General features: G+C 40.0%; 1 protein-coding gene across 1 annotated transcript in view; it reads left to right on the top strand.

Moving 5' to 3' along the window:
- The first annotated feature begins 3,982 nt into the window (after positions 1-3,982).
- Positions 3,983-12,530, top strand: part of LOC110968418 (poly [ADP-ribose] polymerase tankyrase-2) — a 53,445-nt gene continuing 44,897 nt past the window's right edge. Inside the window, exons 1-4 of the mRNA XM_022218301.2 lie at positions 3,983-4,173; positions 5,515-5,869; positions 8,397-8,512; positions 12,342-12,450. Coding sequence (XP_022073993.2) covers positions 5,536-5,869; positions 8,397-8,512; positions 12,342-12,450 — 559 coding nt within the window. The 5' untranslated portion in view covers positions 3,983-4,173; positions 5,515-5,535. The remainder of the gene's footprint in view (positions 4,174-5,514; positions 5,870-8,396; positions 8,513-12,341; positions 12,451-12,530) is intronic.

Genomic DNA, 12,530 nt, shown 5'->3' with positions numbered 1-12,530 from the left:
CACTTTTTCTGTTCTCTCCATGTCCTTGTCCAGTAACAGTCTTTTCCTTTCTAACATCAACAAAACAAAATCCACCATCAAGACTGGAGGCGTTCATGATAACAATCATTAATTCATTAATTATTGCTCATAATTTAAAGTATTAACCGATAAGCCAGAAGACAAAGGAAATGCAGAACAGAAAATGCATTGTAGCTGTAATGCTTGGTTCTGCCACCAGATGGAGCCCTTCATGTTTGCAGAGATGAAGACTGCAGTCAGTTTGCTGTGTTTGATACTGGAGTGATGAGGAGGCAGTCACTGGACTACAGCAGCTCCACGTTTAAAATGATTTATTTAGTTATTTGTAAAAACGGCCTCAATAATTTATTCACTTTAATGATTAACGGATCACTGACTGACCCGTTAAAAAAGGCTTTTTAAATTCAACACTGCAGTTGAAGCTGTTCGATTCTACAACAGAAACAGAAACACTGAAAGGAACCATTAGATTGTTGTTCCTGAAAATGTTTTCCCTAAGTTCCTGCTTTGGAAAGATGCCTCTTGTGTAGCACAATAATATTTATCACATTTACCAACGGAATAAAGCTCCTCGTTGGATCGCTTCACATCTCACCACAGTCTCCACAACAACTAAAGAAAGTATCAAGAATCCTACGTAGATTCATCCTGGTAGTTTGGTGACTAAACTGCACTGAGTTTTTATAGAGACAAAATCCAAACAAACATCCATCCATTCATCCATCCATCTTCTTCTGCTTTTCTGGGGTCGGGTCATGGAGGCAGCAGATGAAGCAGGTCATTCCAGACGTTCCTCCTCTCAGCAGCTGTACAGTCCATATAGACTGTAGCCACCAACCAGGGAACACGTTAATGAATCCAGTGTGTTGTTCATCAGCCTCAGTTGCCACACGGTGCATTTATTTGTCTCTGTTGTGAAGTAAATGGTAAATAAAATGGTTGTATTTATATAGCGCTTTACATGATACATCACATTCACACGCTGATGGCTGTCATGCAAGGCGCGAACCACGACCCATCAGTAGCAATTAGAGATTAGGTGTCTTGCTCGGGGACACCTCGACATGAGTACGACGGGCCGAGGGATCGAACCGCAACCCTCCGGCCACTCTACCCACTGATGCCACCCCACAGTAGCCTGTCTCATGCAGCGCTGAACCGTGCCTAAATTAGCCAACTGCCCGTGTCAGAAAGCCCTCATGTTTCGATTGGAGTATTGTCTGGGTTGTGTTATATCTGCGCATTTCCTCCTTTGCTGAGTTAATCGAATGTTAATGTTTTTTCCGTGATGTAGATGAATGCACCTCGAATGTGTTTTTCTCTTATAGATGGCTTGCAAACACGTGACTTTAGCGGTGGCATTAACTTCCGGTTAATGAAGTGGTGGTCAGGCCAACCAAAAGGACTGCCGCAGAGCAAGGAAAACGCGACTCTTATTCGGAGTATTTTCATACTTTAGATTCTAATTCTCAAACTCGATACATCGAAAAACTCAAATTTTGTGATGGCATAGATCCGTATGCGTTATCCACGAAGGATTTGACCTACGAGTTGGAAAAATATCCGCCAGTTCAGTTCCCTGATATCTCAAACTATCTGGTGCTACAAACAAGCTTTTGCACTGCTAAACAAATGAAGGCTTGGAAAAGCATGGATTCATACAATTTCTTTGTCTGTGGATGGGTTAAAGAAGTCGGAGTTAAGATCCTGAAAGACAAATCCTGCATCACAAAAAACCGTGTAAGTAACGATTTATGTAAACTTGTACTTGCTAGGTGTGTTAGCTCGGTGGATGCTAAAACGTGTTTCTGCTGTTCTTTTCAGGTGAAACATTCGCAATGTTTATCAAAAACACCAACTCATACCTGGTTGTTGATAAAAGAAGATGGAGAAATAATAACCGTGCACTGTGACTGCATGGCCTTATTTCGCCCCGCCCACTTTTAATTCTTCGTTGTTCCACATTTTGTCTTCTGTAGCAGCGCGGTGGAGACGACGGGATGCTCCTGCATCGCTGGATTAGGACAGCGCAGTCATGCAGCCTCAATATTATGGAAGGTAAAAGTCCTACACCTTACTCTTCTTTTTGTCATGACTTGCCATCATTGTTATCATTATTTTTGTAATTACTGAAGAAAAGTTTTCTCTATTAAAAAAACTGTGGCGCTTCAGACAGTAATATTTGTTGCTTTTTGCATGTAATACGTGCTTAAAGTTGTGGTTCTAACGTCAAAATATTTGAAACTATGAACTATTTATTTCCTACATTGTATTTGGACTGCATTTAAGGCTCTATTACAGAGTTTTATGGATATAGCAGAAGTAGAAGTGGTAGTTTTCTTGCTGTTGTGGTGCACGACAACTGAGTGACTAAAGAAGAAACACTGAATAGGATTCATTGTATTACATTCATTCATATTATATGGGGTGCCGTCTGTAAAGCAGCTCATGCTAAAAAACAGCAACATTTTGTCACATTTAGCTTCAAACCATGAAAAACAAGTGGTGGGATTTTTTTTTTCTGGTGACCTTTTACAACATTTATTGCAATATTTCTCATCTTAGAAATATCTTAAATAGTTTAATGTAAGTATTAAATGTCAGACATACATGCTAAATATAAATGTTAAATATAAATGTTAATGTCATATTTAACATTTATATTTATCATTTATGTCTGACATTTAATACTTACATTTAACTATTTAAGATATTTCTGAGAAATATTGCAGTAAATGTTGTAAAAGGTCACCAGAAAAAAAAAATCCCACCACTTGTTTTTCATGGTTTGAAGCTAAATGTGACAGAATGAGCTGCTTTACACACAGCACCCCATATAATATTAAAGAATGCAATAGTTTTCATAGAAGACAGCTGTTCAAGTTCAAATTGTCTTCTTTTATATCACAAATATAAACTAATCAAATAATCATTTCTGATGACAGGTTGAAGATGCTGTGTCCAGTGGGCTAACTGGCATATCCTGCACGGATGAACAACGGCTCTGGAATGTGGGGACTCAGAGGAACCTTGGCTCAAAGCGACTGATAGGACATCTGCATACCTGTCTGTCTGTCTGCCAAACCCACCTCTGCTTCAATCCAGCCAGCATCCTGCATAAACTCTCTTTTCCTCCTACAAAAATGCACTTTCTCCTTTATCTCAATCTTTCACTTCATAAATAAATTCCATTACTTTTTTAAACCAAATTCTGTGTTGATGTCTACACTTAAGGCCACACTCAGTCATTACAGCAGTAAGTGTTTTAAAAAATAAGTATTTGTAACATAAACACATTGATAACATATGTTAATAGCAAACAATTTACAAACAAGTCAGAAATTTTTAGGTTTATTACAATTATATTGTGAAGATGTCAGATGTCAGGGCTTCAGATGGAGTGATGATCTTGCAGCACAGCTGTGTTCAGAGACAGACAGATCCTCCCTATATATATATATATATATATATGTGTGTGTGTGTGTGTGTGTGTGTGTGTGTGTGTGTGTGTGTGTGTGTGTGTGTGTGTGTGTATGTATGTATACACACACACACATATATAAAGGCATCCAGAGCATCCACAGGCACAAAATAAACAAAGACACACATAAATACATTCACAGAAAGGCCAAAAACAAACAACGATTCAAATGAAAGCTGGAGCCCCTGAACGCAGCATCAACCTCCTGTGGTGCGTTCACGTTCAGATTGTGGAGCAGGCGCAGTCTGCAGAGCGCACTGACCGGGGGTGCGCTCGATTCAATTCCGTGAGGTTCACGATGGGGCGGAGACAGTTTTAGATGAGAGATTTAAAACGACGTTTGGCTGTTTGGTGGTGAAATAAGGAACATTTTCCATCTTTGTCGGTGTCTGTTTTCACCGCCTTCCGTCTCTGCGGGTTCCAGCAGTAGCACCGCCCTCCCGGTCGGAGCCTGTCCTCTAACGAAGCGCTCCTCGGTGCTTGTTGTCGGGGAGTCTCTGTCGGACCCTCCGTCTCCTCGGAGCGTCAGATGCGTGTTTGTCCATCCGTGCGGAGCTGTTGTGTGTCTGAACGCACCCGGAGCGGAGCAGCAGCGGGATGGAGGCGCCTGTCCGCCGGGGAGCGGCCGCCAGACAGCCGTGATCCCCGGACTCAGCCCCGCAGGAGCCTCGGTGAGTCCTCGGGCCTCCTCCGGTTCTCATCCCAGAGGAAACGTTTCTGCTCAGATCTGCTGATTATTTCACCGTGTTTCTCCTGCTCGGTTGTTTCTGCTGTATTCTGTATCTCACGTCCATCCCATAATATCCCCTGTTCTGTTCATTAGAGCCTTTTATCCTTAAAAAAACAGTCAGAGTTCCAAATCTGGAATATTCTGCATCAATTTTTGTTTCTGTGTTCAATGGGCCTCATGCTTCACCTCCACATGTCTGTTATTATTATTATTATTATTATTATTATTATTATTATTATTATGCACTCATTTTGCAGCGTAATTCTTGATCAGTTTTAATCCACCAAGGTGCTTTTATGGAGTTTGAATTAAAAACGTACAGATTTTCTCCTTTTATTTCACTGTAGTAGCTGAAGCACTTATCGTCTTTCTCTTATTTTTCAAAATAAATCTGGACTACTTTACGTTTTCCTTCTTGCTGAGAGTCAGATTGATTCCATTCTGATGTGCAGCCAACAGCTAGTTAGCTTAGCTTAGCATAAAGACAACCCACATACCAGCTTACTGTCAAACAAGAGGAAAGAAACCAGAAAATATTCATGGTTCAGAAGCTGCAGGCACAGAGTTTAGAGTCTCACAGACCGATGAATCGACAGCTAATCAATTATTCAGGATTACATATAGATTATTCCTCGCTTTCAGAAACAAAAAACACAAATTCAAAACCACATAGTCCAGATCTGAGACTGGCATCAAACAACACAATAAAAACCAAAGAAAACGCCACATTTTTAACTTTTACTCCTCAAGAACCTGCAGCTGTTTGAAGCCAAAACATCTTTTTAAAATGAAAAATTAGTTTCTCAGCAAAAAACTAAAAAAAAAAAGATCAACTTGTAGTAAAAAAAAATCCAGTGAGCACAAATGAGACAATTCAGATGATTAAACCTGAAAATCATTTTAAAATATTTTCACACAAAACTCAACATAAATCAACAGACATAAAAGCTAAAGAAATTCTGAAATGATAAAACTTTGGCCAAACAGCTTGAACCTCATCCAAAATGACAAGATTTTCCTGATTTGTGAACTTAAAGTCGTGTTTTTTATTTTGTAATGTAAATAATAATTTTTAAAAAAAATATTGTAACTTGCAGTAAATAATGGGCCACAGTGAGGAAACATGAGACAGAAAAACACCCAGAAACCTCTCAGGGGTTCAGAAGCTTGAAAGTCGCTTCTTTTTCCACCATGAACACAACAAACCCCAACTTTCCTGTGATTTCTGCAGTAATCTCCTGGTAGTTAAATGTCTGTCCTGGTTCTGTTTGAACCCGTCCAGGTCCAGGACTCGTCCTCCTTCATGGCCGCTGCAGCGTTCTGGGGTTCGGCCGCCTGTTGTTCACATCCAAAGCTGTCCAGGAGCGGCAGCCTGAAGCTGGGAAGACGCTGCTCGCCTCCGTCCATGTCGTCCACCCGGAGGTGTTCGGGAGTCTCCGGCCTGGGGGGCGGAGCCGTGTCCCCGGGGCCCGTGGTGGTGGAGGAGGCGGAGCCTAGCGGCGGCGAGGCCAGCCGGGAGCTGTTCGAGGCCTGTCGGAGCGGAGACCTGGAGCGAGTTCGCAAACTGGTGACGCCGAAGAACGTGAACAGCCGAGACACGGCGGGAAGGAAATCTACTCCGCTGCACTTCGCTGCAGGTGAGAGTCTGCCGTTAAGTTAATCTGTAAACTCTCCTCCGTTCACTGTTCGTCTCTCAGATCCAAACTAAAACTGTACCTGTACGCTGACGATGTTCTCCTGTTTCTGTCAGACTCACTGATCCAGGCCACAACTAACTATCCAGCAAAGCTCAGTAACAAACTTTAACGTGTTTCTTCGTCTAATAGTGAGCCTTCCTTCCCCTTACAAAGACCTGACCAGCAGGGGAAAGAAGGGCATCTAGATGTAAGTTAAAATGTCTGACATCAGGCCAACGGAGGAAATCCATGAACAGGTTGACTTGCTTTGACAATCTGACCTCCTGGGAGGCAAACATCATACTAGAACATGGAGCAGCTGTTTCTAGAAAACTCTGAAAAACACATGATGTGCTGCAGAATTATTGTTTCCCATTTTCAGGAGTAAAATAGTCTTACTCAGACCCTTTAGGTGTACTGTGATCACAGCCAGAAATGTAAATCATCCAAACTAAAACTGTCCCTGTACGCTGACAATGTTCTCCTGTTTCTGTCAGACTCACTGATCCATATCTGAATGAAAACTCTCCCCATATGCTGATGACATTCTTCGGTTTCTGTTAGACTCACTGATATATTTCTATTGATTAAACATTAAGACTTAAAACTTATTCATCCAAATATCTTTTTTCAATAAATAACAAGACAAACGTTTGAATTGTTGCTGTGACAGTTAACAGAGACTCACTAATGGGACCCAGATGTGGAGGATTCACATTCAGAATGATTTTATTGGCAGATTCAATGATTAGCAGCTGTGATAAAATAAAATATGTCCTCAGAGAAGTTAGAACAGCAGACAGCCACTGTTACTGAATACACACCATCAGCAATAATTACTTAAAAAAACAGACATAACACATTCGAGACAAAGCAAGACAAGACACAGGACGAAAGGCAAAAACAGAAACACAAAATGATGCAAACGAGACACGGAGCGCCAAAATCAGTGGCGAAACAGCAAAAATAGGACACAAAATAACACAGACAAGAAAAAAAATGGCAAAGACGAGACACAAAATGCCTAAAAAGAGACGCCCTGTGCTTCACTGTCAGGATCATGAATTCACTGTGTAGTCCTGCTCAGAAAATGACTGACTCAGCTGTGACCAACAGACAGGAAGTGACAAAATGAAGACACAAAATAACACAAGACAATAAATGATAAAGACATGATGCAAAATCACAAAAATGAGACAAAACAACACAAATAAGACAAAATATCACGAATATGAGATAAAATGACAAAAAGGGGCAGCAAACAACACGAAGCAGGCACAAAATGTCAAAGGCAAGACACAAAACAACACAAACGAGACACAAAACAACTCAAACGAGACACAAAACAACACAAAAGACACAAAACAATACAAACAAGACACAAAACAATATAAACGAGACACAAAACAACACAAACAAGACACAAAACAGCACAAACGAGACACAAAACAACACAAACGAGACACAAAACAATATAAACGAGACACAAAACAGCACAAACAAGACACAAAACAACGCGAGACACAAAACAACACAAACGAGACACAAAACAACACAAAAGACACAAAACAATACAAACGAGACACAAAACAGCACAAACAAGACACAAAACAACGCGAGACACAAAACAACACAAACGAGACACAAAACAATACAAACGAGACACAAAACAGCACAAACAAGACACAAAACAACGCGAGACACAAAACAACACAAACGAGACACAAAACAATACAAACGAGACACAAAACAGCACAAACAAGACACAAAACAACGCGAGACACAAAACAACACAAACGAGACACAAAACAACGCGAGACACAAAACAACACAAACGAGACACAAAACAACGCGAGACACAAAACAACACAAACGAGACACAAAACAACACAACGAGACACAAAACGGCACAAACGAGACACAAAACAACGGAAATGAGACACAAAGCAACACAAATAAGACAAAATGTCACGAATAAGACCCAAAATGACAAAAAGGGACAGCAACAACACGAACCAGGCACAAAATGTCAAAGGCAAGACACAAAACAACACAAACGAGACACAAAACAACACAAACGAGACACAAAACAGCACAAACGAGACACAAAACAATGGAAATAAGAGAAAAAATGGCAAAGACGACATGCAATAAAGACAAATGTCAAAAACCAAAATAAAATCAAAGTGCATCGAGCAGGTAAGGCTTTAAAAACCACAATTAAATTATGATGCAAGAAGGTTTTATATGAAATGTGCAGCATTAGTGAGTATTTGAACGAGTCTGTTGGTTTTCTTTCTTGTATTGTTTCTGTGAACCAGAGTTGTTCTGATCAAAGTTTTACTGTCCATGCTTCCTCCCTCTGCTGCTTTACTGTAAACGTCCTGAATAATTCATGGGGATGGAACGAAGCGAGACACAAAGACGTCTGAGGGCTCAGACAGATTCTGAATAATGAACGAAGGCTTTTTCTCTCTTCGTTCTCCAGGTTTTGGTCGTAAAGACGTCGTAGAGTTCCTCCTCCAGAACGGAGCCAACGTTCAGGCCCGAGACGATGGAGGCCTGGTGTCCCTCCACAACGCCTGCTCCTTCGGCCACGCCGAGGTACCGACCAATCACAGCGTCTCGTCCTGCTCCCGCCTCGTTCTAACTCACTGTGGTTCATTTTAAAGTCCTGCTGCTCTGAGGAATCAGAAATGTCTTGTGGCAGTAGTTAGTAGGGCTGGACCCGCATATGAGTCATTCCATCTCATTTCAACAAATCTGAGGAAATTTTGTTGCATGACCTCCTCTGATCATCTCCAAACTTTTTTTTAACTATCCCAACATAAGAATAGATTACTTGCAAAGTTTTAACATCATATGATTGCTATTTGCTAAGTTATAAAATATTTAAATCCCTATTTTTCCACTCGGAAATTGATATTTTAGGTAGAAAGGCTTGATTTAGGAAGATAATACTGGGAACTGACTGATGATATAGACTTACAAGTGATCTGAAGGGTTCAAACACCTTAACAATAGAGCAGGAAAAAAAATTTGGAATGAATATACCCATTTCTCTGTGGTACAGGGCAATTTAAAAATTTGGCGAAAATGGCATTTTTCAAGAATTTAGGCATTTTTTTCACAAATTTTAATAAGTAACAAGGTTCATATGTTATAAAAATCTCAAAGTACCTTAAAAGTTCTCTCTAACCTAAAAATATCCAAGAGCTAGCTAGTCTCCTTAGACCTCAAAACGATGCCTATTTATGAAACAGACTGAAAAACACCATACATATATTGGCACAGAAACCAATGTGGGACATGGAGTAGAAACATGAAACTTTGTCTGTATAACAATAAACATCCGAATAATTGATATCTGAAGTATCAACATTGTTTCTTGAATCCTTCATGGCCAATTTAACCAAGAAATGCACTATGTTTTATAGGCGTTTTTTTAGGAATTCTAACTAATATATTGCAGTTAAAATGAGTTATATTGCCTTAGGTCCCATGTAAAACATGTAATTTGTCCCCAACTTATCACACCACTATTTCTGTCCTTTGAACTGCTTGAATTTCTCTGAAATCAGGCCATCATCTGCACCAGATATGTGGTACTGTCCACCACGGCGTGTTGAAGGAGCAGTGATTGGACAGAGGATGTGGGCTGTAGGCACCCACACTACGTCATCCTTTCTAGGCCATGTGAACTTCTTGCTGGGACCTTTTGGGTGCATGAATTTCACTTGCAAATCTTCAAATTCAGCTGATAAGTCAAATACGATACCGAGGCTGTCCTGAGAATGCAGTCTGGGAGTGATGCCATTTCTTCTTATTCAGTTACTGTATGAAAGAAAAAACAATGTCTATATAATAATTAACTTCAGATATGCCCTTTGTAACTTATACTACGATGCTGATGCTTCAGATTCATCTTTCATCTTTAGTTGGTCATGTAAATGGTTCCTAAAAACAAAAACGAGGATCAAAATATATAGTAAATTGATTCAGCAGTTGCTCATCTTTGGCACAAGAAACAAATATGAAAGTAAGTTCACACATACTTCACACATACTAGTTCCTCCAAAAAAATTTGAACCGCGTACCATGTATCCCACATGCACTTTTTAATGCCTAAAGTTAGGCTATTTTGGGTCTACACCTGAGTTCAACAGCCTATAAATCAATAAATAAGCTTTATTTTAATGTTTTAAAACTTTTACCTTATGCAACTTTCATTAGTAAAGAAGAAAATTCATTCTTTCAATGTCTTTTCACAAGAATAAGTCCTAAAATAGAGGCATGAAAAACCCAAAATAAAGTCGCCCATGAAATAATAAGGATATTTTGGGAAATTCCACAGTCCAGTATTTTTTTATTTTCATTCATTTCTATACTTTTCTCACCAGAAGGGTAAAAGTTTTGGAAGGGGAAAAAATTCTGACCATGTAAAAGGAGTATAAATTGCTTTTTTAGTAGTTTAAAACCCTAAAATCATAGGCGAGGATTAAGTTTGGACTGACTATGGGTATTAGATTAGATCATTACTGCTTATACTGTATGTTTATAACCATAATACTTTGCATTTGTTCATAAAATTACCCAAATAAAGCCCAAAAAAATTTTGGGAGGATCTGAGAAAGTGGTGCAACAAGCATTTGTTGAATTGACATGGAATGACTCATATCCCGAATATCCGAATATTCGTTCGTTACGGCGCTATCCGGATATTAATTTTGGTATCCGAATATCCCCCTGCGTCGGACGTTACCGGGCAGAAAGAATATGCGGTGTTACTGTCTTCCCTCTGCCTTCGGCCCATATCAGCTCATATCAGCTCATCCCGTTGTGTGATCACATAAACATATACACATTTGTCTGTGTGATCACCCCTTCCTCCCCCCAGACGAAAATATTCTGAGTTCTTCCCTTCGCCTTCGGTCCACTTCGGCTCATCCCGTCGTGTTCGGCTCATCTCGGCTCCTCCATTCGTGTTTCTTACCACCTGAATGTCCGGGTTACTGCTGACTCTGACGTCACGCTTCACTTTGTTGCATAAACACAAGACAAGATGCTGAACACCTCCACTGTTTGGGAATTCTTCAGTTTAACTGAAGACAAAACGAAGGCAAAATTTGGACCCGGGAGACCAGACGAACGGATCCGAATATTCGGGCCATCTCCGCCACAACCCGCAAATATTCGGATATTCGTCTTTAATAGGGCCCGAATATTTGGAGGCCAGAAACCACGATTCGGGCCAGCCCTAATAGTTACAATGATGGAAAGCAGAGAACAAGAAAACCTTTTACGATTATTTTACAAAAATAAAATCGACCAGGAACCAACACGTCCAACAAATGGAGAACTATTTACATTTTTACAGCCTCTGCTGACTCTTTTGTTGTTTTGTGTCAAATTTGTGTAATTTTGTGTCTCATCTTTGCCATTTTTTGCCTTGTTTGTGTTGGGCTGTGTGTCAGTTTCATTGTTTTGTGTCTCATTGTTGTCATTTTGCGTCTCTTCTTTGTCATGTTCTGTGTGTTGCTCACAGCTGAATCAGTCATTTTTTGGCCAGGACTACCACAGTGAATGCATGATCCTGACAGTCATTTTATGTCTCATCTTTGCCATTTTTTGTCTCAGTTGTGTTACTTTGTGTGTTATTTTTTGTCTCATTCATGTAATTTTGTCTCGTCTTTGCTTTTTCGTCTTGTGTTGTTGTGTGACTCATTTCTGTTGTTTAGTCTCTCGTTCGTGTTGTTTCCTGTGTCTTTTTGTCATTTTCTGTCTCATTTGTGATATTTTGTCTTACTTGTGTTGTCTCATTTTTGTCATTTTGCGTCATGTCTTTGAGCTGAATCAGTCATTTTTGGTCAGGACTACCACACTGAATGCATGATCCTGACGGTGAAGCACAGAGGTGGAGTGGGATGATCTGGAGAATCAGTTGTGATGAGTGCATTTTTTTTTTTTTCACATGAAAAACCCAACAACATTTTGGTACATCACCTCTGCGGGTTCCTGAGAAGTAAAAGTTTCACTCTTGGAGTATTTTTCTAACATTTTATTGTAATATTTGCTCATTTTTATTCATGTCTCGAGCCAACAGATGTTCAGGTTGATACCGCTCTCAGAGCTGTTCTTTCTGGAGGTAGTTTCACACATCTGGCAGCACAGATTTTTTTTTTTTTTTTTTTTTAGAATTTGGATTATTGTTTGCAATTTTTTAAAATAGATGTGTGAGACAAAGTGAATTTGGTTGAATATTTAGATTTTGAAGAAGTTTTCTGACAGGTTACTGGTTCGAGGAGGGTCAGAAAGGAAAGATTCTTTGTGTTTTTACTGATAAACATCACATTTTTACAGATAAACACCTTTTGGTGGTTCAGACGGTTAAACTTTAAAGCGTTTTGCGGCGCTGTGTCTTGTTTTTGTCCAGGTGGTGAGTTTGTTGCTTCGTCACGGGGCGGACACCAATGCCAGAGACAACTGGAACTACACTCCCCTCCACGAGGCGGCGATCAAGGGCAAGATCGACGTGTGCATCGGTAGGAAAAACAGCAAAAACCTGCCGGCAGTGGAATGGGACCTTAAATCATGGTTAAAGTTAATGATTCTGGACAGAATA

The sequence above is a fragment of the Acanthochromis polyacanthus genome, chromosome 19 (assembly GCF_021347895.1).
Source record: "Acanthochromis polyacanthus isolate Apoly-LR-REF ecotype Palm Island chromosome 19, KAUST_Apoly_ChrSc, whole genome shotgun sequence".
Classification (NCBI taxonomy): domain Eukaryota; kingdom Metazoa; phylum Chordata; class Actinopteri; family Pomacentridae; genus Acanthochromis; species Acanthochromis polyacanthus.
Note: the sequence above shows the minus strand (reverse complement) of the source record. Positions and strands in the feature narration are given on the sequence as shown.